Raw genomic sequence first — 25,215 nt, forward strand, 5'->3', positions numbered from 1 at the left:
CAAACTCTAATTTCACAGTAACGTTAACCAGTTCCCCATCTCTGCCCCCATTAACACCAGTTCCTCTGTCCTGAGCCTGAACTACTGCCACAAGTCATTGAGCTCAAAAGATGAAATAACTGAAGGCAATGAACCTTTCAAGAGTTTTTCCAAGAGGATTTCTTCAAGTAACAGTAAATCCCTGATAAAGCTCATGAAGAGTTTTATTAACAATAATCTCCAGTCTCAAAAACAGCAGAACGTTAAAGATCCAAGAGATGATTTAAGGTTTTGGTTTTGTTTCTAAAATACTTGAAGGCAGAGTGATGTTCCGTTCAGCAGCAGCACATTTAGATTCCAAGAGAATTTTAAGTCAAAAATGCTTGATAGTCTTCTGGCCCATTTTTCTTTTTTTCCTTTTATTCTGAAGTCTTACTCTTGAACTATCACTCCTGCTCAAAGAAAACGGAAAGTGTCCTACACATAGATTTCTGCATAAACTAAGTTCGCATTTAACTGATACCAATTTCAGTATATTTTAGTAGAAGCTTCCAGTAGTGTAAGCTGCCACTGTTCAAGTGACATGTCACTGGGAGAGACGGAGAGCACTCCGTGTTTTCCATCATCTCTAGGTACATTGCTACTTGGCCAGAAATTCAACAAATGCTCCAGCCTGAAATAACTCTTCAACACAAGCTTTCAGCCAACTCTGACAAGTCACTAACTGAAGACTAGAAGGAAGTAACCTCCACAGGGTTTCTATGCAGATGCCTCTCAAAGTGGCATTGAATGAGGTGTATTAATGGATTGGTGTTTCTCTCTCTCATTAAGAGCCAAAGGTACAGCCCTCGGCAGAAAGGCACCCAGGTTCCAGTGATCGGTGGATCCAGATCGATGTCCTCTGAATGAGTCATAAGGATTACTGTTCCTTCAGATACACATCTTGTATCACATACAGGGTCTCTTCTTCAGCTTCTGTTCACCTTTTTCTTCTGTTAATATTTATCCATCAAAACACCCAGCTGTATATGAGTGATGACCACTGAAGTAACTACTGCCATAAGCCGTGGAAATGCAGTGTCTGGGCTCTGTTCCTAACGCTACCTGCACAGCAATGGGCGTTTGGATGGGCAGAGTCTGGGCAGATGGCCGAAGGCTGGCCTGAAGAGCTGCATAGGGGTGCAGTGAGCTGTCAGCGCTCCCAGCAAGCAGACCACTGGGCCTGTGGGCCTGTAAGGAGTCACGATAAGCAGAGCACAAATCTTGCACTGGCGACTGGAACTGGGAAAGTGTAGCTGAATGCTGGGCTAAAGGGTGATAACTAGATTGCTGGAAGAGAACTTGAGTAGTAGCTTGATGGCTCAGATTTTCCACTGCTTCCTGTTCTTGATGTTGAATTGTTACTTGCTTTTTTAGGTTACTGGCTTCTTTGATGTCATTCTCATAATATCTGAAAAAAAATATAAGTAAGATTTATCAAAGAGAGTTCACAGAGCTTGCATGTGTCTCGAAGTTTTCACCAGTCCGGCTACATCATCAGCTTTTTGGCTCTAGCAGTATGTGGTAATCCTCAGCTGCTTTCCACAATTAATTTATAATTATCCTGCTGCGATCTTCGCACACTAACATCAGGTTTATGGATCATTTTGCATCACAAGTATATTTTTACTGATGGGCTGGTTATCTTGGAACCTTAAGTCCACAACACAAAGACATTTTGAAACACTCTGTGTAGGTACTTGCAGAGTATTAAAATGCATAGCTATAAGGGAACAAGGCAAATTCCTGTTAGATATTAGGAAGAAATATTTTCATGCTTTTGATTATCATGAGAATGATGAAGCACTGCCAGAGAGGTTAGGAAGTCTCCGTCCTTGGAGACAGTCAAAACTTGACTAGACAGCACCCCAAGCAGTCCGATTTAACTTCATTTGGCCCTGCTTTAAGTAGGAATTCAGAAGGCCCACCATCACTCCCAACCTAAATCATTCTATTAAACTTTTTTTATTTTCCATTTAGACTGTATGTGCTCACATACCAGACCAGGATTGATGCATTGCAGTCATGTCCTTTACTGAAAAAAAAACCCAAAGAATAGTTCTGAAATGTCTCCCTACTGTATTCTTGATGTTAGAGATACACTGGTGTCTCTCTGCAGCAAGTATATTGCAGGTACAATGAGAAAACAAAGGGAAAAAAGCTTTCAACCACCATCCATAAAAGCTTCCATCCAATCACATAGACAATGAGTACAAGAAAACATAACGAACACTGAATTGTGCACTCCATTCTGCATTGCAAATGTTGTTAAAATACAGTAGTTAATAAAGTGACCTGATATTTTTGCCTTTTATTACTCTCCCCAAACCGAAGATGGAGATTACTGGTGTAACATTGTACTATCTTAATTCTAGCTAAATAATTACTTAAAAAAAAAGGAATATTAACATCTTCCTAAGAGACAAACAGGTTACTTTCTTTCTGATCTTACATGAACATAATTTCGATGCATTGGGCAAGATGTTCCCAGGAATAACATGTTAGCAATTCAAGCTGTGTTGTCCAGGCAGGAGAAATCTGCATACAGATACGTGAGGCGCACACACAAGCTGCAGCAATCAGAGATGGACGAAAATGGAGGAAAGTGTGATCTACAAAAGAAAAAAAAAAAGCAAGAATTGTACTCTTACTAATCACTGCAGTGAGCCTATTATGTGTATACATGGCAAAACAGGACAAAATTAAATCTACAACTTTGTTCCACACATCTCTGAGTATTAACTCATGACCAGAAAAAAGTCTCTCAAAACTGGATCAAGCTTTCCTGAAGATTTCTGCACCACTTGTTCATAACTACTATCAAGGTTTCACTGTAGTTTCTTTCATTTCAGAAAAAGCCATGAAATAGACTATGCTGAAATTTGTAGACTGATCTCACCTGAAGCAAAGTTAGGTATTGACAATTACACACATACTTACATTAGTGTTGAACCTAGCTTATGAGGATGCTGCAGTTCACTGCCTCTCACATAGGCAGATATTGGAAGTGATGCTGCAAACCAAATCATTAAAAGCCCCATCATTCTAAATATGTCATGTCTTGCAGCACAGGACTCTCTAAAAAATATCATTAAAAAAGATTCAGACATTGAACTGCATAATATCATGTCTGCAACTGACAGTAGTTCATACTCCACGGCAGATCAAAAATTAGACCCCATTTCTGACAATCTCACCAATTAGCGTTCTAAGCTGAAGAAAAAAGTTGATCTCATCTACAGATTTCTGAAAAGAGACAAGAGGCTTATGCGCAAGGAAGGAACACTGTACCATTTACCATCTGAAATAACTGCAAAGAGAATCCATTCTGCACAGATAATTTTGTGCAATCCATATTATGACAAGCTTTAAAGCCCTTATCTCTTTCAGATTTTTGCCTTTTGCCAAATGGAAGATCATTCTAGCACAGAAATAAGCCTCTTACCTTGCACTGAGAAATCAAGGAAATAATACGCATATTTCTCCAGAAAATCTTTGGTTTTAGTCAGTGAGGTGATCGGCCAGCCGTTGTGAAGGTCATTCTCACCAATGGACACATAGAGGTAGTAGTCAATGTAGTGTGCTGGGGTTGGTAGACAGAGGTTCCAGTTGAAGTTTTCCAAAACCAGCATTTCCATTCTAAGCAAATCTTTCTTGTCCAATACTACATTCACATTGCACATGCATGCCAGGTTATTTACGTGCTCCAGCTTTGGAACTTTGTCTTCTTTTTCTTCAAATTTACCTGCCAGAAGAGATGGTTTTCAGATAAGATTTATCATTACAATTGAGTGGCCAAAAGCCAACAGAGAACACTCCCAAAACCAGAAAGTCTAACGATTAAAAGGTGTTTTTTAAAGATGGACAGGAAGTACAGTGACACAAGTAGCAAAGAAGCAACAGACTGGTCAACATATTCCTATATCCTTTCTTATGGGTTTGTTTGTTTAATTGTTTGTATAGTATTGATGCCAAAACCCAGACCATAAACTCATTAGGATTACAGATAGTTTTTCTGACAATAACTGGAAGCGGTTTTCTGAAGGGCATTCGGTCAAGTGTGAAGAAAGCAAGCAGTATGGGGAAAATATGGCAAAGGAAGATATAATATTGAGGGGAAAAAAGCTCCTTTGTCATGGTTTACCCCCAGCCAGCAACTAAGCACGACGCAGCCGCTCACTCACTCCCCCCTCCACCCGGTGGGATGGGGGAGAAAATTGGGGAAAAGAAGTAAAACTCACGGGTTTAGATAATAACAGTTTAATGGAACAGAAAAAAAAGAAACTAATAATGAGAACACTAATAAAATGGCAAAAGTAATAATAAAAGGATTGGAATATACAAATGATGCACAGTGCAATTGCTTACCAGCCACCAATCGACACCCCATTAGTCCCCGAGCCACTGTCCCCCGCCCCCATTCCCCCCAGTTTCTATACTAGATGTGACGTCACATGGTCTGGAATACCCTGTTGGCCACTTTGGGTCAGCTGCCCTGGCTGGGTCCCATCCCAACTTCTTGTGCCCCTCCAGCTTTCTCGCTGGCTGGGCATGAGAAGCTGAAAAATCCTTGACTTAGTCTAAACACTACTTAGCAACAACTGAAAACATCAGTGTTATCAACATTCTTCATATACTGAACTCAAAACACAGCACTGTACCAGCTACTAGGATGACAATTAACTCTGTCCCAGCTGAAACCAGGACAGTATGGAAGCTAAATGCACATGCTACAAAAAGGAAGACATTAAAAACCCTTGGGCAACACCACCTTTGCCCTTGCTGCTTCAGAATTTCTCTTTGTTCCTTCCTGTCTTGGAGGGCCTCATTAGCTAAGGTCACCGAAAGGCTAGGAGAAGTACACTGTAACCAAGTGATTAACGTAAATAATTCCCATGGGGTTAGAAGAGAGCATACATTTTCACAGTCAAGATAGCTGAGCAAAGCTGCACCTTTTTCTAAATTGTATTTACCAGCCTACTGAAAAAGCAGTAGTCTCTAGAATGACTCAATTTTCATCAGTAGCTACAATGTGCTGTCATTTTGTACAGAAAAACAGAATCTCAAGTCTATTCACCCTTCTTTCATAAAAAACTTCCAATATCAGATTTGATTCCCAGAATTAGATCTATCAAGTAATAAAGCAACAGTGTTTTCTTAAGTTTGCAGTAAAGTAACAAGTCTTCTTAAATTCACTGTTGGTTTACCAAGCCAAAAATGACCTATCTTCCAGCTACTCCTTGTTCAAGAGCTAGCAACAATCACCAGTAATGTTTCCAGTACAGCTTAAAGAACATCCCTGCTGCAAAATCCAAATCCATAGCTACTTAAAGAGTACTCTGTAGTTATTTTTCCTCTTTGTTCTTGAGGGCATATATTCCACAATTGATTCTTGCTTCAGTTGTCCTTCCATTGCCTCTGTAAGAGTCCTCCTTTACCAACACAGACCAATTGACAAGACAGTAGGATATCATATGGCTTCGGAGTATTCTTACCAAATCTAAAAACAATAAAAATGCGTGTTGCACTAGAAAATTATTTCAAAAGGAAGTAAGATCTTGCTATCCATTTAGGATACCAATTCTATCCACAGTGTCTCCAGCGTATTAAAAACCTGACAATTTTCTGTACTATTAGCAGCTTAAATGTCTTTTAAACACATTTAAAAATGGATTTTCCATCTTTGAGCCTGTTCAGGTATCATGGATATGAAATGCATTAAAAGTAATATAGCAGCCACCTCACCATAAAAGAGCATAATCATGAAAAACAAAATTCATCCATCATATGAAGAACAGGAAAGGATTGTGGGCACACTGTCAGTGAAAAAGCCCTTAAAATTCAGGAGTCTGTACACATGTTCATGAATCTTCTTGTCACCTGAATTTAGAACTGGTTAAGAAAAATGAAATTTGAGAGAAAAGTTAACCCTTTGTTCCCCACCCCCCCTACCCCCCAAGGTGATGTCACAGCCCAATACAGAAATTGAAGGAATATGCTAGCTGAAGTAGGAGAAACCACTGCATGCCCAGGAAACTAAGGGCAAGATCTGTCATTCTGGCTTTCAAAAGGTCCAGTTCCTTCTTTCTTCCCACTCAACCTTGGAAATTTTAAAAGGTCAGACTATAGTCTAAAGAGCAGACTACCAGCACAGCAGTGTTGGGAAGGTATCATACCAACATAGGGCAAAGCTATTTGACTTGACCAAGATAATTATTTTTTTAAAGTTAAAAATAACTTACAACAGCTAAATTTAGTGATTTAGATTACTAGTTATTTATTATTTTCCCCCTTCTGCTTTCCAATACACTAGTTCCTAGCTTTAATGTTAGATAAGAGCAGCCACTGCAGCAGATTGGACACACCAAGTATAAATGTAGCTCAGTAAGTTGAAGAAAGGCTCCAAAACTGAGTTGGGAATGGAGGGAGAGAAATCAACTCAGAAGTTTTGCTTCAAATAAACGGTAAAATTTGAATATGAGCTACTTTCCAAAGCAACATACAAGCAACTTGATAACATTTTCTTTCCCAATTCTACCTCAACCTAAGCACTTTGCTTCCAAGTTCACCAAGCACTTCCCTATTTTTAAACTGAAATCTGGAGAAGACAACAGAAGTTAGTTCATTCCATCAGATGAAATTGATCAGAAGCAAACTGGGAAAGAACAAGTTTAAGGTGTTTTTAAAATGCAGTGTGTCCTTTTCCAGTTCCCCAATTTTCCTAATTTAAAGATATCGGAATATACTATTCCTTTTTTTTATTCCTTCAGTTACACCAGAAACTGAGATTCTATGCACAGCATATTTGTGCTGAGGGAACCAGGACCTCCAATACAATTGCTGCAAGAATATTAAAGGCTCAGACAAGACAGTTGGAAGTCTGGTATTGACCAAACAAGTAACACTGACTGGTTTAATCAACATCAGGGTTTGGGAAGAAAAACAAAGCTGTTTCAGCTACATTATCACTTGGAGTCTGTAGTTTGAAGTTCACGAGAATTGTGTAAAAGTCATTTGCATGCTTTTGAAATGCCACTGTAGACACCTCAAATTAAAAGTTTGCTATTGTGTTCTGTGCTCCAGTTACTGATAAAACCATTTAGTTGTCACTATTGCCCTCAAAAATAGTTTTGTTTTGAGGTAACAGAATCATAAGCCTTTGAAGCAATGCTGAATTTAAGTAGTATATGGATGCTGCAATTTTTTATACAAGGAAGCCTACTGACATCAATAGGATGAATAAAATAAGATGAACATTTAGGTTTACATTTGTGACCAACTTTTTTTTGTAAAATCTAAATAGACTGGGGCAGCATGGGACATTTTTAAGAGTGTGTAGTATTACTGTAATTAATGATGCAAAGATTTTCCATGTTACTTTAGATCATGTTCTGCCCCACTCTGAATTCTACAATCAGATGCTCCCCCAGAAAAAAAAAAAAAAGTGAGTGCTTTTTATGTTTCACATTCACACTTCTGTTTTGATGAATGAAAGCCGAAGTCCTGTTGTCAAGGGGAACAGGCTTAAGTTACAAAGAGTACATGTCATTAGTACATTTGTCACATTATCAAAACAGCCTATCAATCCATGCCAGCTTTTCACTAGGAAAAACCAAAGGTCTCAGAGAAGCATCGCTGCTGTCAAATGTACCCTGAAGAACTGATTTTTCCACTGTAGGAGGCAAGAGTCACACCTAGCGATGCAGCATGCAGTTGAGACTGATTACTGGCAGCTGGGTAGATGATCTTCCTTGGGTTTTTCATGGGTAGCAAAACAAAAGCAGACCATGCAGGCAATTTGTTTTATTACATTTTCAGAGTCCTTGAGAAGACCAAGGAACAAAAAGGACTGCCAATTTAAAGAGTCATTAAGGTGTAAGTACTTTTTGTCCCATAAACAATTAAAATCAATCCAAAAGTAGGATAAACCAGTCAAGCCCATCTATCCTAGCATAAAGAACAGACATTTGGCTGCTTACGCAGCTGAAGGACTACTTTCCTTTACTCCTGCATTGTTGCAGGGGTACAACAAACTTTTGAGATTCTCTCCCAATGCTGCCCTCCAATAGAAACATGGCTTCTAACTGTCCTCTAAGCAAGGCAAGAAAGAGACAGACTATTTTAGAGATAGCCTGCTTAATTCCTTTTTCTGCAATGTCTTTCATCTGTCTGTACAATACCTAGCACACACACAAACCACTTAGTTCAAGGCACCTGAGTTTTTAATGCCTTACTATTAGTAAAGTTTAATTACTAAAGAAAATATTCTGTACATGTTACAGCAGCAGAGAAATAAAAGTAATTAAAAAAAAAAGACTAGAGACTAAGTTTTGCACTAATCTATATGCTGGACTGACAACCCACTGTTATCTTTTATTCAAAATAAGTAGTTCAGCTGTCTTTAGCAGAACAGTTACCTGCTCAGTGAGACAATAAACAGAATATGGATCACAAAGCACAGTCCAATAGAAAAGCTGCCTGATGTCTGACAACAGCTCCTTGAAGTCAATGGGGAATTAGGTGATAAAGGATTACCCATGCCCTAAACTCAGCCCATTTAGCACAGACATCTTTTCTTGCTCTAATTTCCTTTATTGTCCTGATTTAACTCGGCTGCTGAGAATCCACTGGCAGATGAAGGAGCTGGGCAAAGTAAAGCCAGGAAAACCACAAGAAGTACCCAAGTACTCTCTGAAGCAATGCAGCACTGGATGTGCTGAACAGTAAGCTAGCTTTGCTTAAAAAAAAAAAAATACTCAAATTTAAAAACTGTTATCATGTCTCCATAGCAGCAGAACCCTCTTGAAGAAGAGGGGCCATAAGAACTAGAATTGCTGGAACATTCAATGCCGCTGAATGGCTGAGAGAGATGTTGCTTTTATCAGGTACTGAAGCACGTGCTGCTGAAGAGGGTTAGCTCTTCAGGGAAGAAAGGAACAGCTTTTAAGACCCAGCTAGGATTTTACAGCAACAAGCAAAAGCTGCGCTGCTTTAACTATACTGATACACCATAACAGTTCAGTCCCTGTATACCACAGTTACAAAACCCACAGAAGAAACAGTCACAGCAGTTTAAGACTTACTGCCCAGGTGCTCGCTCTCTCCCCAGAGTTTACTGCTCCTGCAGCTGGACCATCTGAATGGACTGCATCAGTGCATCTCACCTACTTTGGGGCAGCTGGTTTGCACAGCTTTCAGCAGGCAATTTGAGCCAAGTAGCACTAAAGCAGATGGGATATCTTTACACAATCCCTTTTTCCAACAGAGCACTTAGGGCTAGAGCACCTTAAAATATCACATTCATTTTCTGTAATAAATCGCCCAATGAATTGCAGTGCAGAACATTACAACCTGCTGCTGCTCAACAGTGCTCCTCTACAAGGGGCTGCCTTCTCACCTGCCAGGTGAGATGAACTGAAAGTTCCTCAATTCCCTTCAGGCAAAATGTTAGTTAAACTAGATCTATCCACTTACTGAAAGCCAGCTGATTTTGTCTAGAGAAAAATCAAAGTTTACACAAAGCACTGGGATGTTTTGGGAGAAAAGGAAAGTAGTAACATTTTCAGCCACTTACCTGTTTGCAAAGTGAGCATCCATCCAGAGCCTGGTGCAAAGAGAGCAATCCTGGCTTCTGTGCAGGTGCACTGGTAACTATCCTGCTCTAGATGCAGCTGGCTTGCCTGAAGACCACCAGTCCTAGATGCCCAGCGTTACTTCTGACCAAAAGCCAGCATGTCCCTGACCTAACAGCAGTCAACCTGAGCAATCACTAGTCTGCTTCAAGCAAGGGACAGATGGATCATCTTGAGCAGTTAAAACCGCTGGACTTCACTAATGATCTTGCAGCAGCAGGAACCTACAATCTCTTGTATTACCACAGCTGGACATCAAAAGGAGGTCCTCTGTCTTCTAATTGTGTACCTAGCCAAAACATCCATGTAGACCAGGTCTTTCTGTATTACAAAAACATGTTTAGTTTATGATTCCGATTTAGATCATAAAGTTCCCTTAACGCAAGTGAAAGAGACAGACTAAATATTCTAAATACATTCCTAAAGTAACTGTGACATCAACATTTCCAGCCGCTTTTCCTTCCCTCCCCCAATAGCTTTCAGTTCACCTTTAGATTACTGTGAACAGTTTTTACCATTCTTTTTCAGAACTGATTCAGGGGAAATAACAACCATTGATGACGTTAGTAAACTTCAAAGCTTTTATAGCTGTTCTGAGGAGCTAAACTATCTGGCAGGAATTTCCAGAGGCCTTCTCCAATTATCACACTGTGCATATATTTCAAAGAAACATACATCTTCCGGCTAGTGAACAACTGGATGATTTGAGGGACACACACCCACATTCTTCTCAACTGCCGCAAGTCCAGGCTGAACATTACTTGGCTGCTAGTGCAATTTTTTTGGAACAGTATTATTTTCTCACTCCCTCATCTCTTTCACAATTGCCACTGAAGTGGGAAGCACTATCATCATCCAGTTTGGTTTCCCCCTCTGGAGAAACTGATGAGCCAGTCAAAGTGCATTTCTAGAAAACAGCAAGAGAAATTAGCTCCAGCTAACTAAATGACATCTAGCAAAACGCTATGTTCTCCATCATGAGAGCACTGCTGTTGTATGCTATCGAAAATAAGCAACGGCAATGTTTATAGGTAAAGGAGAGACAAGTTTTTGAGATCCTTTAGATCCGAGATAGAAGGAACAAACTTCAAAGCTAAACACAAGTTTACAACAATTTCTCTAGGCTTAAAAATTGTCCTTGACTTGCATTTAGCTTAGAAGTTTGTTGCTTCCATTTCAAAAGTTGTGTGTCTAAAAGCTTCTCTATTATGCCCCTCCCACCCCCCAAGAAACCCACACTTACCATAAGTGGGAATAAGTAATCTTGCCTCTAACTACACCTCATCTTCCTTGTGGTCTGTACACTACCCTTAATCTCTTTCTCTAAGGAAACAATCAGGAAGAAAACCCCAGAGTTTCTCAACATGTGCTTATAACAATTATTGAAAGACAGTCTGCATTAAACATTCATCTTGTTATGATGTAAACACCACAACTACTTTAAAAAAAATTAGGTTTTTTGCTCTCTACGGTGAAGGTATAAAATTTTTTAGAAGTACAAGTGTCTTGCAACACAGCCTGAAGAGCATGTTTGCCACAATCCTCTGCTGAAAAACTGTGCAACTTCCTACAGTAATGCCTTGTGGGAAGTTCTAATTAGTGCATTTGCAACAACAGGCAAGGGACTAGTTTTCTTCTTCTTCACTACAATGAGAACCTTCTAGGTGACTTCAGGTCAATACTTCTGACTTACTCAGAATCTTTTGCTACAAAACAACAACAACAAAAAAAAACATAGTACAAGTTTTCTTCCATTTTATGTAATTTTGAAAGTAACAAACTAAACACAGGAATCCCCATTTACTGTAAAGTGGCTTTTCCTGACTTGCATCACTTTGAAGTACACATACCAAAAAAGAATACCCTTATTGCACATTAAGATGGCCCAGACAGTAAACAACAGAGCTTACTATGCTCCCAAAAGTCTCCAGACTGAGCCCTAGCGCTTTAAACCTTATCTATACAAATTAATTAGGCATTAATTTTGTGCAAAGCTGCTTTAGTTCAATTTTCAATGTTTTGTTTCTACATGTTGGTAGGACAGCTGCCTTTATGGTAACAGACCTTTTCCCCTTCCTGTAAGGGGTGATTTAATTCCAGATCAGGAGGTATACATGCTACTGCATTGCTCTAATCTTAATTTTAGAAAGATTCTCACACTCATTAACCCACTAGACTTAGGCTTGCTCTTTTAAGCAAATTGCCTTTTTTTTTTTAAGCAGGCAGAAGTTGCAAAACATTTCCCTCTAGTGTTATCATAGGGCAGTTTGTGAACTTCCTTTTGCTTCACAGTTGCATAGAGTTGGCCTAAAGTTGCATTTACTTCAGTCATTTACATAAGGAAAATCTTGAAAGATTTTTTGCTTCTTTTTAAATCCTGAAACCTACAGAAGTCAGCAGTCCAGCTCTCCCAATCTGATATAGTGAACATCTGCCCAAGATTTTACCAGTGTACAAACTCTGACAATTCATACAAAGTTTGAGGATACTATTTTCATCCTATCTGCATAGCACTGGAAACATAACCTATAGCTATGAATTCTTCTTCTAAATCCAAATGAAAAGTTATTAGAAGAACTGTTGAAGCATCAATTTTATGCTGGGGAAAAATGGAGGAGTATAGCTGAAAGTATCAGATTTATCTAAAGAAAATCCTATTCTCTCTTCCTGAAGGTAACATTCATCTATGCACTTGGGAAAATAATAAAAAAACCCACCAAACCCAAAAAACTAGCAATGCTGCAAGGCATCTTGTAGTTATGAGGTTACCCAAAAAAAGAAAAAGAGATGGTCTGAAAGCTGAAGGAGTACACGTCTGAGCAGGCATCAGTCTCCAGGCTACCTGAAGCTGGTATTTCATTCAGTCTGATGTGTTTGAAATTCAGGGTACAGTTTCATAGCAATTTACAAAACAGCCCCAGCCCCTCTCCCCTCCATTGCATGAGCCCAAAGCTTGTCTGACCCCTCAGAAAAATACCTCTCTGGTAAATAAAGAAAACAATTCCTCAGCTGGGGTGGTTTTCTGCCAATCTACTGGTCTGAAGGAGCTAACGAAAAGTTCAGGTCAGCAGAACTACAATATCTGAGAGCCACTTAAGCTGCTCTAAGACTGCACCTACAGCAACCATTTACATTCTTCTTTGTTCCAGTTTTAATATTGGCCTTTTTTGCAACATGAACCAGTAACTGCTCCACATAATTCACCATCTTCACTGGAGTCGGATAGATAGCAATGCTTAAATATACTAAGTGCATGGGGTTATTTATTATTTTACTATTATCTCTGCAGATTCAAGGAAAAGCAGCAGCAATCCCAAGTCCTGAGGGGTAAACATATAGTATCACCTTCTTCCCTCAGTAGCTTCTGGCTCTCCATAGTGTTTTTTACCTTAACCAGTATGACTACTTGCACTTTTCAGCCATTAATGCTCAAGTTTGCATAACTTTTGTTGTCCACAGTAGTGCATTGCTCTACATGGCTCCCATATGGCAGGATAATTTCTCTGTAACCTAGAAACAGAGTCTGCAGGGGTAGACTGCAATTCCTTGAGCCACCAGTCTCGCCTTCCCCCACTTGCACAGCACTGGCTGCAGAGAAGATTTCAAGATAGCACTAATGACAAATGTTCAAGATCATTTGCTAAATGGATGCCAATACCGAAACTTTACTGTTACGCAGCAATGCCTAGCTATTTGGTAGGAGCCCAAAACAAGCAATATGCATTCCAGCATCATCAACACATCCACTAAGTGCCTCAAGAAGCAAATTTTCCTTTGGCCCCTGTATAAGAAACCTGTGATTTACAAGGAACTGATTATGCCCAGCGATCACAACAGAGGCACGGATTGTCCAAGGACAGATCTCCAGGAGAGGCTGCGTGTTACACAGATGTCATTCCCTACTACCAACTCTTCCTTGGAACTAACCTCTCCCAGTCTTGCCACTTTCTTCCCACACCATCACCCCCTGATCTTTACTGTCCCCATCCACTGACCCAGCTTCAGCTGCCAAAACTTCCTCTGCTCATTAACACCAGCATATAAATGGGTAGTGCAAGCTATGCAGTTGAGCAGAGCGTATTAACAGACTGCTTTATGCCTTGACTTGGACTTCATTAGGCCTTATCCTAAGTAGGTGGAAACTGTCAACATAGAGAAAACAGCACATGATATATAAGGAAAACAACCATCTGCTGAGAAAAAAAAGCCTTAATATACAGCAGCTGACTTACTTGCTAGGAGAAGACAGGCAAATGAAATGATGTGCAGTTGCTTGACCGTGATATCATAGCGATCCATAAAGTGGTCCAATAAATAGATAGCAAGATGCCGGGCCGTGGGGCAGAGATTGCAACGGTTGCTGAGGACAGTCAAGAGATCAATGAAGTATCTGCGCATCCCAATCTGTGGCGAATGAGCCTTATACATAGGCAACTTAAGTTCCTATGGGAAAAAAAAAAAGGGATGAAAGAGAGGTACTGAAACAAATACCATTTCAGTGTCTGGAATCCCAAACCAACACCCACCACCTGCTATGGCAGATGCTTAGCAGCTACAACACTATGATTGACACAGGAATCAGGGCTGGATTACTGTATGTTTTGACAGTTAACTTCTAATACTTCGGTCATCCACGCACTTTCCTCACAAGCATTAAACACATAGTCAAACACTAAATTACAGTTTAACCCGAGAACAACTTGCTGTTGCTTTCTACAGAACACCAAACTTCTCAGCCATTAAAATTGTTCCTGAAGGACTCCTTTTTAATTTTTTTCACCCAGATCGGACTGTTAAGTAAGGTTTTAACAGAGTTTCATAGGCAAGAAGGTCAAGATACGTTTCTCTGATATTGCCCCTTCTTCAGTTGCCCAAGTTACTACATCCTGTGCCAAAAAATGCATAGGTCTTTAGAATAACTAACATCTACCTTAAACATATTAAAAAAATAATCACATGGTGCATGGCTGCAGCAAGAAACAAAAGTAGGCATTAACAAGAAAAAACAAACCAACAACGGGAGAATGATTAGACTTTTCTAATCATAGCAAATTCCAGTATGTTCTGTAGTAACCTGAGTATTACAAAAGTTAATTATTGAACTGACAGACTGTATTTCACATGTAATGTAAGAATTTTCATTTTAAAGGGAGAATTATATAAGGTTTTGGTCTACCTATGCTAGGTCTTCACCTGCAAGGGTTTTTACACACAGGTTTGTAGCCACTATGCAAAGGGTAGGTTAAGGGAAGGAGCGAAGATCCTTGGGAATACCTGCAACAAGCTAATACCGCTTAAAAGTTGACACTTTCTCACTTTAGACATGGTCATATACTAATGCAATTACCGTGGCCAGACTTTAATTAAAACGCGCTGAATACCCGTTGATAGGCATGGATTAGAAAAATACCGTTTCAGCAAAGTATCTCTCTCAGTAATTTGTCAAGGTAATACAGCATTTTTGCATTACATATATTTGAAAATAAATTAGCAGTAGTACAGTGCTGCAAGATAGACGCGTGGCATACAAAGCACTACATAGCAGGTAATTTTACTAAATCAATCATGACTTTTAAAAAAAAAAAAAAAAGTGTTGAGAGGAAGTACCTGCACTGGCTACCCCATTTACACAAGTAAGAGGCACCACCTTGCACAGGCAGCACAGTGGTTGCCCACACTCCTTTCATCCCCTGGAAGGGGACATTCCACAAGGAGGTTCAACTTATCAAGGAAAAAATAGCTACACAATGAGGCTCAGAGGGGCACACATAACTGGAAACCAGGGAGGCTCCAGAACGAGAAGCAGCTTACAAAGACAGCAAGCGGAGTGCTGTTACGGATGATTGCTTCCCAGGCCTTTTTAAAGAAAGTCAGTGAAAAAAACACATTCCGGACCAAACAGGCACATGCTGTGGACAGGCAAACAGCCCTTTGAAACCTGGGACAGCCTTCACTGGGGGATTATAAAGAAATCGCCCACCAGTAACAATTTACAAAGCAGGGAGACAATGGAACATGTTCCCCTGATTGTTTTATACCCAGAAAAGCCCCATAAATTTGATTTTTCGATTGCCTCATGTACAGAGATTTCAATCCGTCGGTACAACTGACATACACTGGTTCAGAGCAGGAATTCATAGCGTACCTGTAACATGAATGTTCTGGCAGAAATGGTTTCGAGCTCAGTGCTTACATCAGTTTAAATAACTGCATTTTTTTAAATATGTCTATACAAAGCCCAAGCTATCATAAGATCAGGTGGCAATTCTACCTCTGAAATATTTTATTCTTCTAGGTGGCTGGTAGGAGCTTCAAGTTTTATTTTTTGAAATGTGCTTCCTGTTTCCTGGGAGCTAAGTCTCCCAGCAAAATTATACTGTATACTCTGAGGTCAGGATACATATTTAATGTGAAATTTGCTTTTTAGACCATAACAACAAAGGCAAGAAATAAACAGTAACTCCAGTTATATACATCTAGTCAAAAAATCCGACAAGTCCAAATGTTACAGTTCAGTGGGTGAGCTTTAGAGGCTCAGAATGAAAGGTGAGATCTGGAGATTTGCATCTGAACCTCAGATGCTCAGAAGCCAGAACTACCCCTATTCAGCCCACTGCGCTAGAAAATTCGAAGACCAGTCAAAGCACTGAATTTAAGCCAATAGGATTATTCTGCTACTGGTTTAACACAGACATTTACTCCCCTGTAAGCCATCTGCTTTCTTCGGGTTTTTTTTTTTATTTATTTATTGGAAATCGGTTGCTAGTAAAGGGCGTAAGTGAGAAGCGTTCTCATGCTGTTCCCCAAACACACCCACGTGGGCTTCCGTGTAACGAGACTTGGCAGCACAGAGAAGGTTCAACTTCAGGATTAATGTTAGGAGGAACACAGCCACGTGCTGGGGTTTCTTACAAGATCAAGTTCCTAGGTATTAATTGATCCAGGGTAATTATCTGTGTATAGGGAAGAGCCTGGCCCTGCACCACATAGCAAGAAGCAGCTAATAAGTAGTTCAGTAGGGCTGCTTTTACACTGACAGATCAGTCTTAAATGATGAGATTTTCTTTTAAAGGAAAGCGAGGGGTACATAGTTTAACAATGCAAGAGCTGAATAGCAGGCTTAGGGTTACCAACACTGTTGGTACCATCAACCCCCCACAGGGTTCTTTAGCATAAGTTCGTCAAGGAAAAAAAAAATTACTCCTTTGAATTCAAAAAAATGCCTTTGCTGCTTTGGGCACAGTGATGCAGGATCAGCAAATACAACTATATGGAAAAAACTTAACTTTGGGGGACCAAGAATAAAATAAATCGTTTCCATTGCTTAATTTTTCTTCTATCTCCACTAAAGGAACACAGAAGAAACTAGGAGTCCTGCTGTCTGCTGGAATTGCCCTTTCATGTGCTGCTTCTGCTTATCTTTGACCCGTTCATCTGTATCTACTTCAACAACTTTGCTTTGGGCTACCGAGCAATTGCTACATTGAAATGCTAAAAGCAGCAGCACATAAAAGGCTCACAGGTGTCTTGGAAATTACTTAACAAGCTTTGCTCAACATATTGATCGGTGTCTCTCCACAAAAAGCATCCAGAAAGTCACAGCACAGACTTTAAAGGGATCACCGCTTAATCTCAGAACCTGAAAAGTAAGGCTTGGACTGAGAGCCAGTGTTAAGGGTGAAGACAATTTTTAGGCTGCCACCTCCTACCAGCTTCAAGACCTGACCTTCCAAAAGAAGGGAATCAGTGTAAACATTTTTAAGTGGTGTTGGACGACAAATCTTCCTCAGCAATCACATCTGAAAGACAGCCAGGCTCCAGACATGAGCCATTCGTTCACTGCAGAGACACAGCCCATCACCTGAGCACTTCAGCTGGCACCAGTCAGTACCTGAGCTCAGGAGACAAGATTTTGTCTGGTTTGGATGGTTTTGTAACTGGGCTGAGCAAATGCACTTCAGAATCCATACCTAAAGCTGACGCTAGGCAACAAGACTTAAACTAAAGCTTTTGAGTAGCCACGTGAAGGCTAGGCGTTCACTGGCCATTTGAACTAATCAGCCAAACAGCAATTAAGGTGGAGAGGAAGAAAACTTAACAGGATCACTTCCTCCAGCTCCCTTAAAGCAGCAGCTGGTACAAGCCAGTCTACCCAGCACTTATCTTCATCAGAGTACCACATCAGATGGTTTGGTTTTCAACATGGCAAGAAATTCCATGCATACATTTCTTCTGTCCAATTTCTTTTCAGTAAAACTGTTCTCCCACTGTTATAAAGCCAGTAATGAACTGACAAGCAGCCAGGAGAAAAAAAAGTTAGCAGTAGAAAAGTTAGCAAGTGATGTGACGTTATGGTAATAAGTCACACTAATAACGATCAGTTCTTGGAACAGAAGTGGAATTCATCAAGGTATTTTAGAACAACTCACAGGCTTTTTGACAAGGAAAATGAAATGCTGTAATAAATATGCCTCGGGTTCTGAAATTCAGGGAGATGTTAACTGAATCTGGTTTCAGAGCACTTGGACTTAGGTTAGGATCTGTTCTGTGCCGCAGGTCAAACATGCAGCATCTCCTGACTCCCTGCAACAGCTCGGGTCTTTCTTACTGCTCTCCTCCTCTCAGCACCAGCTGTCTCAGCTGCAAGATATCCAGCTGCTGCAGACGGGCATCTCCAGAGAGCTGCATACCCTGTGAAGAGCCAGGTAAATCACCTTCTCATTTCTGGAGCAAAATGAAGCACCTGAACCAGAGCTACTTGGCAACAGTAAAGCCTATTCATCTAGAAACAGCTGTTGCAATACTCCCCTACACAGACACAAGCTTCATTTACTAGTATGAACTTCATACACCTCTCATTATTATTCTTTTTTAATCTTATTATCTACTTCTCTTTCTGGATATGTAAACAGAATCCAGTGTATGGCCCCTGCTACCACAGCTCACAGATGTTCACCACTGATCCTAACTCAAAATCTGAAAAAAAGGTTCCAGCTGATGAACAAAGATACCCAGTGAAGTATAACTTAAGTTTCGACAAGTTCTCCATGATTCTTATTAATCCAGGGGAAAAGTATATAAACCCAAGACACCATTTGTGTGGTGTCAATATAAGGCACCCAAATTAATAAAAAAACCTAGTAAAAACCATGGTAACTTTGGCAATCGTTTTGCTCTCTGTATGTTGCATGTTCTGGAAAAAGAGCATGTATGTGACTTCCACCAGACCCTTAAGAATTCCTATAGTAAGAATAACAGATAATGCAAAGTTGTTGGCATTAGAACAGGAAAAAGAAATGCCTGTAGATGAAAAATAAAGAGAAAGCTTATCTAGCAGGCTATTAACAGTTGTTCTTTGAAAGAGACAACCTCCTTCCTGTTTTGTGTTCTAACCAGTTTTCCAGCTTTGGAAGAAAGGTGCCAAACTGATCTCTTAGATATAATTATTGCACCGCACATGAGAACCCATTGAAAACTAACTCCTCTATAATTCATTATTTATGCGGGCAAGAAGGTGATATACAAAGAAAAATTTAGACTATGCTATTTTTTAATAGCAGCCTGAAAATTCAGAGCACTCTGCATGCTCCTTTGCTGCAGACTAGGTAGCATGCTACCAATTCAATTCTGCTACTAATGTCATGCTATTCTCTCTCCCCCACAGGAACAATCCTTCTGCCTCTGCACAGACTGCAGCACTATGCCTTCCAGTAACAAAATTACTCATACAAAACTTGCTTGTAAGCATTTCTATGCTTAGGCAGCTGACTGCCATTTAATTAGTCGTCAGAAAGGTTAAGAGTTAGTGTGTTTGTGAACAGACTGATAGTTGAGTACAGCTGATGCATTTAGCTTTTACTAATCTTCAAGTTGGCCATGCAAACTCAAGGGGAAGGGCAAAGATAACTAACAGGGCAGTGCTCTTCGGGTATGGCCAGCAGGATGTGTTTCCTCGCAGAGCAGAAATGCCATGGTGAAAGTCTCTGAAACAGCCACACTCACTTCATGTGTGCAAGCACAAGCTGTGCTGTCTTATAACACGGAGACACCTATGATTATACCTGCTAGAAGATACGGCAGTAACAGAGTCTAGGATTCACTGCATGAGTTATTACTCCTCTGTTCAGCCCTGCCATAACCATATCTCTCAGAGTCCTGAAAGTTACGGCATTTCCCATTATTTAAGCAACCTTCAGCCATTTTAGACAAGTCTTAATCAGATTTTAGGAGAAGCGCCAGTCTTGCACGGCGTCTGGATTCAGTATGTGGGAGTAAGAGACAAACCTGACAGAAACACATTTCAAGAAGGATGTCAGTTAGTTCCTCTCATTATTTCCAGTGAAAATTTAAAATCCAGAGATTTTCTAACAAGGAAGGGTACATGGGCAATATATCTTTTATTTTCCCCCTCTCATTCAACAGTAACCAATCAGATAGACAGAGCAACAGCTTAAACACACTCATTACACTGCCTAGATCAGTGCTGCCCGCAGCTACCCTTACAGATTTATGATACATTCCACTGATGCATGAGTGAAACACCATAAATTAAGATTTTCTTCTGTGTTACCACTGTTCCTACACACTCCAAAGGAGCAGCAAATTCAAGTGCATCTCCCACAAAGGACCAGAACCCTGGCCACGTAAAACAGAACCTCAAGTTCCAACCTACTCAATGACTTTGGCTTACACTGGGTTGTTTCACTTACTCTTTCAAAGAGCCTTCAATAGTTTTCCCCCTTTTACCTAGATTAAAGGCCATCTCAGACTATATTCTGTGCTCTTCATGCATCTCCCCTACCACCCAGTTCTGTCTTCCAAGATATCTACAGGTAAACACAGACTCCATTCCTTGAGATCTGAGCTTAGTGTAGACACTTAAGCTTCAGGCATACTACTGAGATGTCACATACAAAACCTGTGGCAGACCAAAACAGTATTTCAACTGTACATAAAAGCTTTTTGTGCTTGAACCCACTCCACCCTTCAGCATCCTCACAACAGTCCTAGGCATTTGAAATTTGCAGGAAAGTTGAACTAGTATTGTGCCTGAAAACCCATTACTTCACATGTTCCACTGTGGTATTTTATCAAGCTTTTCATTAAGTCCTTCTTACACTCTTCAAAGTATTCAGAAGTTCAGCAGCTAGTCTGAGAAGGATCAGAGAAAGGAGTGTGAAGATAGAAATTCCAACTTTAAGAAAAAAAGAAGAGAGATCATGAATAACCATGTACTTTATTAGGACACCTGTTCCTTTCAGCTTCATGCACATGCTGCCATCTATAACATAAGCAAGTTACAGCTAGCAACCAGTAATGCATTGCTGCTGATTTTCAAAAGCTAGGTTTTTTGTGTGTGTGTTTTCTGTTAAGTGAACAGATTATACTTTTGTTGCTGGGCTGCCAGTCTTGGATAAAAAAAATTATATTAATACACCTCAATGGCTGTTACACTTACTTTCTTTTACAGCTGATTCAAACTGGAAAGATGCATCAGAGTGAAAGGTTCATGTTTTAGCCTCTCTATTAAACAGCATGGAAAAGAGCACAAAACCTTTTGCATGTCCACAGGTATCCAGGACCGCTGAAGTTCTCATCTAGATTTTGTTTTAAAAAGAAAAACCCAGAAGCAGCATCTACACAACGCTCTAATGCCTTCCCTCTCTTCAGAGTGGTACTGTCTAGTCTGCACCAATCTGCGTTTCAGGCTGTGCCAGGCAGATCTGAACATATCAAACTTACCATTTAATTAAGCATTGAAGGGACAACCAGTTTTTAAAATAACAAGGACAAGAGCGTACTTACAGGCTAAAAGATAAAACAGTACCCGTTACATCAAGACCTTCACACTACCAACAGGTCAAGTAAACCAGATGCTTTGGCACAACTACAGAAAATACATACAGGGACATACGCCAGGTGCAGGGAGAAGAGGAAGAGGTTGTGTTTCTACCAAAGCTTTTACTGAAAAAAGTTAATAACAGGATCCTGTACTACTTCTAACAGGATGATTTAAAACTGCAAGAAATGCATTTATGGTGACAGTACTCAAAGACCAGTGAAGAATACAACACCATACTTCACACCAGTGAAGAATACAACAAACCCTGTATAGGTTACACTCCTGCTTCAGAGACTGCAGTCCAGACTGACACCATGGACAAAGCAAAGGGAAATGTTGCACGTCAAAATAGAATGAAACACACCGTGATGGTAAACAGCATTTCCTCATTAAGATCTTTAAACCAAGAAGAGCTGGGAGTCAGGTGTGGAGGAGCTTTTACCTAGAGGAAATCGCTCAGACATTTTACCACTTAACAGCAAAGCACTGTTTGCCTTCAGCAGAAAGAGGATCAGCTCTCCTCACCTGGCTGAAAGTAACTGCAGACAGTAATTTGGACTGCCTTTAAAAAGATCAAGTTACAATTATTAACCTTTTAAATTCGCAAGGAACAAGTCCTGTAAAATTTGGCCCTACTCTGAGAAGCTATGCAAGAGATAAATAAAGAGGGAAATGCAGGCAGATCTAGTAATTCTTATTAATTGCAGGAAATGAACATATCCTGGAAGGAAACAGCCCAACATAAGCACAAAAATGGGGGAGGAACGGCAAACAGACATCACTTATTTCTGGGACACTCAAGACTGCCTTCTAAAGCAAAGTATTTCCTCAACTTTAAACAACAAACAAACAAACTACGCCAACACTGACTTGTTACTCAGCTTTCCACACTTGTGGCATATTCAGGGCTACTGAAGCAGACAGAAGAGTTTTGCACAGATGTTGCAGTAGTCCCACGTCCAGAGGTCTCTGATTTTTGATATGGAAGTCAGCTGCCAGGCACAACCGGCACCTTTCCATTAACATTTACACAGGGCCACTGTAGAAGTACCAGAAAATATCAATGCATACAGACAGCACCTTTTTCAGCTTGGTGTGTGTTAGGCTCTTCTAGCACAAACACACACAGTATGCTCCAATTTTTATTTTCCTTCCTGGCTCAGTCTTGCAACAGGTTAATGTTCTGGCCTAATCCAGGGATACACTTTAACCTTTCATTTAAAGTCAAAGGATGTGTGTAGCACTTTTGGAATTTAAGCATTTTGCTCCACTAGGTCAGCACGCTCAGTAACTAACACAATACAGTCCCGCTAAGCTGAATACTACATCCCAATAATCACAGCAGATATTTTACTAGTCAGACAATTCAGGGGCTATTAATTTCCTCCGCATTGAGCTAGAGCCTTTGAGAAGTCACAAAGCCTCACAGCATCTTTCAGCCCTCTCTGAATTAGAAGCCAGGTATACCACACGCATTCAGTATCTGCTCTCATGCAGAACATATCCATCAGATACTATACACAACATCTGTCACAAAGGACACTAACTTTCAATGAGGTTAAGAAGAATTTCCAAAGCCAACTGGGGGGATGGGAGGGATGGCATAATATTTTTCCAGTTGTTAACATAAAACCTAGGGCATACATGTCCTACATTAATGTGTCTCAATTATTTTTGGGGGGAAAAAAAAAAAAGTGTTTCTAATGATCCTTCAGTTGTTTTAGGAAAAGTTATGTTATTTTAAAGGGGCATTTTATTCCTCACTTTAAACTCAGAGTTTAAGTGTGTTCTTCAAAAAAAGTGGGCTAGCCTGCAACATGCATTTCAACTTCCTTGACAAGCATCTTTAAGTAACTTTCCTGTCAGATTTACACGCTAAAGCTAAGGCGTGTTTATTCTTACCCAAGATCAGAGACACACACCGTTCCAGACTAGGACTCCTCAGCAAGTACCTTAAATCAGAGAGGTCATTTAGGCTTAAGGGTACCATTGCCTGAATTTTCTGTATTCCAGTATTAACATGCTAGTACACTAATAACGCACTAAGACACTAATACTCTAGTGAGGATGTCACTACTGAGGCTTATTTTGTTCTATGCAATGGCCATAGGCATCCCTAAAACTGGTCCATGCTCACAAAACTGACTTCAGTACCTCAAAACGACTTATCTTCCCAAGCTGTGCTGAAGGATCCTTTTGAGGGGTTTCACAACCTTCTACAGTAAATTCTGACACTTCAGACATCAAAAAAGCAAACCTTGGCAATATACTTAAGAGTTGTTTCTGCAGCGTATTACTTCAGGGAGAAAAAAAAATATCACAGAAAGTGAACCAAAGAAGTTTCAGGGGCTGAGATTATTTTTGCTTGATATATTTGCACTCTGGATTCTCATGTAGTACTTCATTCAAAAAGAAAAGACGTCCTTACAAGGTGGGTAGAATTAGGATTAGAATTGTCCACACAGTAAGAGTTGTAGACCTTCCTCAGAGCAGAAGCAGCAGAACAGCCCAGAGACCCTTCTCCCTCTTTGCAGGTTCCTTGAATTCAAAAATTCTTGTCATTTCAGCTGGCCTAGGTTATTATCCATATATACAAATAAGTTGTTTTAGCAATCTGGAATCATCAGATGCATCCAGAAAGCAGGCTGAAGAATGAAATAGTTGATTAAGAGGTAGTGGATACACTACAAAAAACCAACCCCAAAACAACCAAAAAACAAAGCTTCCCCCCAACCTTTTAACACCCTGTCAATTGGATTCTCTCAGTTATTCCTCCCCCCTGCCAGGAAGACCTGCCTCAGCTGGAGGACACGAGAACAAACCAACCCCCATTAACTCACCTGACACAATTTATTGCTAAATGCCTGTAAAGAAAACAAAGGGAACCGAATGTCCAAAGCACTAACTTTTACTAGCCATAACTTTAGTAACTTAAAAGCTGTGTCAAGTGCAGGTAGTCAGTCAGTATTTGCTGAGGGCTCTCTCTCATGTTACCCAACTAACCACGTTTAGAGCCTCTCTGAAGTTGGGAGTCTACCTAAGGAAACGTGAAAAGTAAACCAACAGCCTTAGTTCTACCGGCTCTCTGTACAAGTACGCCAGTTCATCAAACAGCGACCGGACTGTTTGGCTTATTGCAGGACATCTTACTGGTTTTCCAATCCATGAGTAAACGATACACAACTTCTAGAAGAGCCACTACAAGCCACGTCCGTACATCTCTCAGCTCCTCTACAGTCTGCCAGGGAACAGGGTCCTCCTACCTTTTCCTCGAACTGGAGCATTGATCTGTTGGAAGAGCAGCAACGCTGTTCCTCCAGATCCTACGATACGCTGCTTTTTGCGGGTCACCATCAGCACCCTCTTAGCATTTAACGCAACGAGTCGTCAACACCCCGGCTAAGTTAAAGCCACCGAAAAGTTGCAAGCGGGTACTTTTGGGTAGCAGCTTTCACAGGTTTGGTTTCGAACAGAGCCCCGGCAGGGGCTCCGTGCGAACCCGCTGCGGGGGGACCTGCCGAAGGCGAGATTTGCCACCGCCGAGCCGCAGCCGCGGGCCGGTGCCCGGGCGGTTCTGCCGGGGAGCAAAGCGCGGAGGGCAGAGCGAGGGGGACGAGGGGGAGAACAAAGTGGGACCCGACCTTCGTCCGCAGGGTCCGATGGATGTCCGCCGCCAGCTCCCCCTTCCACCACTGCTCCTCCATCCTTTTCCTTCCCATCCAG

At 40.6% G+C, this 25,215-nt stretch overlaps 1 protein-coding gene across 1 annotated transcript; it reads right to left on the reverse strand.

The window, feature by feature from the left end:
• CCNJL (cyclin J-like) lies at nt 1-24,846 on the reverse strand. Its single transcript, XM_010579248.1, has 6 exons — nt 24,756-24,846; nt 23,647-23,726; nt 13,883-14,093; nt 3,464-3,763; nt 2,471-2,630; nt 1-1,429 (listed from the first exon to the last, which is right to left on the reverse strand). The coding sequence occupies exons 1-6, from the start codon at nt 24,844-24,846 to the stop codon at nt 982-984; spliced, it is 1,290 nt and encodes a 429-aa protein (XP_010577550.1). The 3' UTR covers nt 1-981.
• Nucleotides 24,847-25,215: the final 369 nt, after the last annotated feature.

The sequence above is a fragment of the Haliaeetus leucocephalus genome, unplaced genomic scaffold, assembly GCF_000737465.1.
Source record: "Haliaeetus leucocephalus isolate CR32 unplaced genomic scaffold, Haliaeetus_leucocephalus-4.0 Scaffold656, whole genome shotgun sequence".
In the NCBI taxonomy this organism is placed as follows: domain Eukaryota; kingdom Metazoa; phylum Chordata; class Aves; order Accipitriformes; family Accipitridae; genus Haliaeetus; species Haliaeetus leucocephalus.

Excerpts from the sequence above, each read along its gene's own strand:
- CCNJL (XM_010579248.1), bottom strand. The coding sequence starts at position 24,846 with ATGGTGACCCGCAAAAAGCAGCGTATCGTAGGATCTGGAGGAACAGCG. Across the intron at positions 3,764-13,882 it reads TGCCTGTCTTCTCCTAGCAA|GTAAATTTGAAGAAAAAGAA; the intron begins GTAAGTCAGCTG and ends CTCTTCTGGCAG. Across the intron at positions 2,631-3,463 it reads CCTTGATTTCTCAGTGCAAG|ATCACACTTTCCTCCATTTT; the intron begins GTAAGAGGCTTA and ends TTTCTTTTGTAG.